Below are 5084 nucleotides of genomic sequence, written 5' to 3'. Positions count from 1 at the left end.
CGGTTGTCTGTAGTTAAGTGGTATTTATTTTGAAACGAAATAACAAAAAGTATTCTCAAACAAATCGGTTGTGTATTTTCTCTTCTAAGCTGTCTAAATGCAGTGTTCTACTGCAAATCTCTCTTACACGAATGCATAATAAAAATAAAGATTATTATACGTATTCTAAATTAAGAGACTTAAAATATTTTGTATCAAGAACATTTCATTGTCCTAAGTGGTCTAAGTAATAATGCAATACGGAGAGTTACTGAGAGAAGTATTGGTTTAATTTTTTTCTCGATATTCAAAACCCTTTCCATTATAAATCTTTTTCGCTAATTTTTATTAAAAGTATGGCTCATTCTATGTATAACAAAAACCATATAAATCAATGTTCCAAACTTTTTACAAAATTCGCAAAAATTCAGCGAATTAAAAAAATGGCCATTAAACATCTAACATTTTAATCAGATGGAAGAAAACGAGCGACACCATGAGCGAAAAGAATTGTTGTAACCCAACGGTAAGTCATAGCCATTTAACACTTGCACTTTATTACATTGAAATTGAATGGGCTACAAAACTGCATACTCAAAGATATTCAAAAAAGATTAAAAAGTTTAAAACTTTGATAGCCATTTCTTTCTTGTTATTGAATGAGCTATATTTTAAATAAAAATTTACGCAAAAGATTGGAATGGAAGACATCAAATATCACATAGAGTGCTCACGAACTTCCCTCTATCAATAATCACAATGTCATCCGCATAGCCTTGACAGCTGATGCCATTATCAGTGAAAATCCGTAGAAGTTCGTCCATTCTTAGAATTTTTCTTAAAATCCGTTGTTGCAAAATTTTGTTGAATTTTTCAAATTTTTTTACGAAGTTTAAAATCTGTACCTATATGGTTTTTGTTAGATACTGAGATGGATTTTAGTAAAAAAATAATAAACATTAAACAAACAAAAGAAAAATAGCCAAAATTTGTCAAATTGTCGTTAACATACATCAGTAAATAAAGTTTAGGTACAGCGAGTTTTTTGCAATACGGGCAACTATTTTTTAAATATTTTACTTTTCGCCAATTTTTTTATAAACATATGGTTAATTCTACAACAAAAACTAAAAAAAATCAAGTTCCAAACCATGTGTGAAATTTCTACAATTTTTCATTAAAGTTTTGCACTTTTTAATAACAATGTTTAGAAAAAATGTCACTAATTTTCTCCATAAAATAATGTTAGATCATTTTGTATATGGAGAAAGTGAGCGAAACCTCAAAATAAATTTGCCAAAAATCAATAGTAAGTCCAAGCTTCCGACGACTTGCACTTTATTGTACTAAGATTCAATAGGCTAAAAACTGCATACTCAAATTTTTTCTAAAGAGTATAATAAAAAAGTGCAATATTTTAGTGAAAATTTGCAGAATTTTCTTTAATTTTTCACTAGGTTTTGAACTCTGATTATTGAGGTTTTTGTTGTACAATTAACTAACTGTATGTGAAATTCAAAAATAAAAAAATAAACTAAAATGAAGTTGGTTTGCAATCACCAAAATCATTTATTTTAGACGTCATAGCTCGTTAACAACGGTGTATCATAATACCGCAGAGATGAATTGAAGCTAGTGCACGGTATAAGCCAACAAAGCGGATTGCCTCGTCCGAACACTTCAGCAAATAAATGAATTTTCCGCCGGTTTGGACGTAGGGCGCTTTTACCTTTCATTTGTACCACTTCTACTGCCGTTTCATCGTGCAGTATAGCGTGCATCTGATCGACCATTATAGCCAAGACGAAAAGACCAAATAGAGCAGATTCCAAAAGCAGAATAATACTGTGAAGCCTGCAAATATATATTTACATAAATATATAAATGTTTTTATTTGTTAACTTAATATATTTAAGTATACTTTTACATTCTTGTTTGCGTTTCCAGAGTAGATACATTGCAAATCGAGCAAGGATATATAAAACTGTAGGCCACCATTGAAACAGAATAAATGCAGAGTATGCCGACATAGAAAAGAAATTGAAGAAAAAATTTCTGATTTCTCTCGCCTACACAGTTATTAATCCAGGGACAATGATGGTCCATACGTCGTATGCAGCGCTTGCAAATGCGACAGTGGTGAGCGCGTGGTGGACGATAGGTCTCACAACGTGTACAAACAGTCCTAAAATGTTACATATATGTATATATGTACACATGTATGTAATATATATATCGCACGTCTAATAATGTAGATAATTACTTCTAAATGTAATTTTGTGTGAAAACGCAAAGTATAATCAATTCCCTGCAAACATATTCTGAGCGCTCCGAATATATGAGTCTGAAATGAGTCCTACAGTTTCAATACAAAAATTTGCCTCATAGATGAACCATTTAAGGCGGATTTTTAGGGTATGTACAATGGATATAAAAAAGAGAAATTCTATTTTATAAAAATATGGTATAATCTTGTGAAATATCCATACATATGTATGCACATTAGGGTGGTCCAAAATTAGTAAAGTTTGTATTTTCTGGGCAGACCTATAAAATATAGTTATGTACTATAAAAAAGGGTTAAATAAATAATTGGGTATTATTATTGGGAATATCCTGAAGAAAAACAGAGTTTTCGGATCGAAAAATATTGACTTTGAAGAACTTTATACCATTTCTACGAAAAGTGTTTTTTCTCATTTTTTTATATTATATTTTGTATTTTATTACATGGAAAACTTTGCTTTGAGCGACCTCTAAATATTTTTTGATTTCGGCCGCTGTGGTGTAGTGGTAAGCAGTGCGCGCTTCCACTCCGCAGCACCTGGGTTCAAACCCTGGTCAAAGCAACATCGCAAAAAAATATAGAAAAGAGGTTTTTTCTTAACAGCGGTCGTCCCTCGGCAGGCAATGGCAAACCTCAGAGTGTTTTTCTGCCATGAAAAACAGCTTCTCATAAAAATACAATAGCCGTTCGGAGTCGGCGTAAAACTGTAGGTCCCTCCGCTTTGTGTGACAACATCAAGGCGCACGCCACAATTCGGAGGAGAAGCTCGGCCAAACACTAACGTATGTGTAAAGCGCCAATCTATTATTATTAATATTAAAATTAAAAAAAGGGGTATTTTTTTCGGTATAGAACAATCCTAGGGGGCGAGAGCATTAAAATTCCGAGTTTACTTTTTCACATGTATTTTTGGACCACCCTAATGTGCACATATGTACGTATATGGGCAAATCTAAAAAAACAGGTACCCTTTGTGTTATTTAGCTTTATTTTCATTGTTGTAAACTGTATAAAGCTGGTCGCTTGTGGATATAATTCATAGTCATGTGCAAAAATTTAGTAAAATAGCTTCAAAACTGAGGTGGAGAAGCCAATCTGGTAAAATCAATCAAAATTTTTTCTCAAATTTACAACTTGCACAGCGTAATTTGAACCCAACTTATTCTTTTGTTTTCTATTTCAGCGATCTAAATGGTTATTCCTTGTCTAACTTTTGAAGCACTTGATGAAAATGAATTACAATTACATTTATCGTTTTATTAAGAGATTACGAATAGAATCATATACAAAACATAGGTGTGCCCACAAAATAAAAAATTAGACTTTTTTAAAGTGTACCTATTTTTTAGATTTGAAAAGAAGATATGTAGTTTCAATACATGATTCAATGAGGCGTATTCTGGTTTTCGTACGAATCGAAAACTTGAAATTTTTCTATAGGAAATAGGAAAATTTCAAGTTTTGACACTCCCTTAACTCCCTTACAAAAGCTTTGCACACACACACGAACCCGCACACAGTGCCTTGCTAAGGGGGCCGATTTTGTCTGTTTTTTTTTTTACTGTTTTCTGAGCAAACCTTTTATTATTGAATCATGGTTTCAATAAACAACTTTTTGACGGATACTGGGATTTTTGATGCTTCATAATTTGTTCATGTCGCTATCAGCGTAACATATTATATTATATTATATTATTATTATTATTATTATTATTTATTAACAATATTAAATAAATTAACAAGTTAATATAAATTTTGAGCATTAACTGCCAAGGCTATCAGCTCTACTTAACTGTAACAGAGTTATAGAAAAAGAAAAATGAAAATATATGAGAGAATTTTACAGAGACGGCTGATATATAGGTGCTTGGATGGCTTTGATAAAACTTGATGATGGAATTTATGTTGTCCTTTGTGGGATTACTAAGTAGTTCGACCCAGTTGTGTTTGAAGTACCGGCGTCTAGTTCCTTCAAGAGAAGTGCACTCGAAGAATATGTGTTTTAAAGTTAAATCCAATTGGCAGCGTGGGCAGGATGGTGTTGGGTTACCCAATAGAGGGTGTTCGTGGGTGCAACGCGTGTGACCAAGACGGAGACGCCAGAACATTTGAATGTGCACTTTAGAAATTGTTGTAGGATAAATTGGGGTTTTAAGTTCACGGTTTATGTTAGTGTAGTGATGATGGCTGTAGTTGTGCCATTTCTGCGTACTTTTATGCCGTAAGTGACGTAGGATAAATCTTCGTGTATCTATCTTTTCTACTGTATTGTCTGTTGTTGTTGTTGTTGTAGCGGCTACTAAGCCCCGTTCGGGGCGGTTCATCCATCAACGTTGTCGTCTATTTCAGCTAGGGGGAGGCCCAGGAAGTGTGCTACTTCCAGAGGGGCTGTCCATAGGGACAGGGGCGTTAGCTGAGTGGGATTCTCAGGGCATGTGAAGAGGTGCCGGGAGTCATGTGGCGACTCTCCACATGCCGGGCATTGGTGTTGGGCACATCCTCGTTGATTCTGCTCAGGTAGCTGTTGAGCCTGCTGCAATAGCCAGAGCGAAGTTGGGCTATTGTAGTGCGGGTCTCCCGAGGCAGACAAAGTTCTGTCCCGTCCACGTCCGGTGGTTGTGTGCCTAGAACGGCATTCACAGGGCGGGAGTCTACATAACTTGAGACTGATTCCCTGTGAATGCCGTTCAGGGCCTGTCGTTAAGTTGACGGGTCCAGAGGTTGTTTGATATACCTCTGGACTTCGTCTGTCAGTTCGTAAAGATGCCTCCTGACGTGCCGTGGCGAGGGCTCTTCCGCGAGCAGTTGCCCGCTGGGA

General features: G+C 35.1%; 1 protein-coding gene across 1 annotated transcript in view; it reads right to left on the bottom strand.

Annotated features, from left to right (window-relative positions):
* Positions 1 to 1486: 1486 nt before the first annotated feature.
* Dnz1 (DNZDHHC/NEW1 zinc finger protein 11) overlaps positions 1487 to 5084 on the bottom strand; it is a 24392-nt gene continuing 20794 nt past the window's right edge. Inside the window, exons 3-4 of the mRNA XM_017615999.1 lie at positions 1907 to 2164; positions 1487 to 1833 (exon numbers count right to left, since the gene is read on the bottom strand). Coding sequence (XP_017471488.1) covers positions 1554 to 1833; positions 1907 to 2164 — 538 coding nt within the window. The 3' untranslated portion in view covers positions 1487 to 1553. The remainder of the gene's footprint in view (positions 1834 to 1906; positions 2165 to 5084) is intronic.

Source organism: Rhagoletis zephyria, unplaced genomic scaffold (assembly GCF_001687245.7).
Source record: "Rhagoletis zephyria isolate East Lansing unplaced genomic scaffold, Rhagoletis_zephyria_1.1 Rzeph_scaffold_01124, whole genome shotgun sequence".
NCBI classification, from domain to species: Eukaryota; Metazoa; Arthropoda; class Insecta; order Diptera; family Tephritidae; genus Rhagoletis; species Rhagoletis zephyria.
This window is presented reverse-complemented; position numbering and strand designations above follow the sequence as displayed.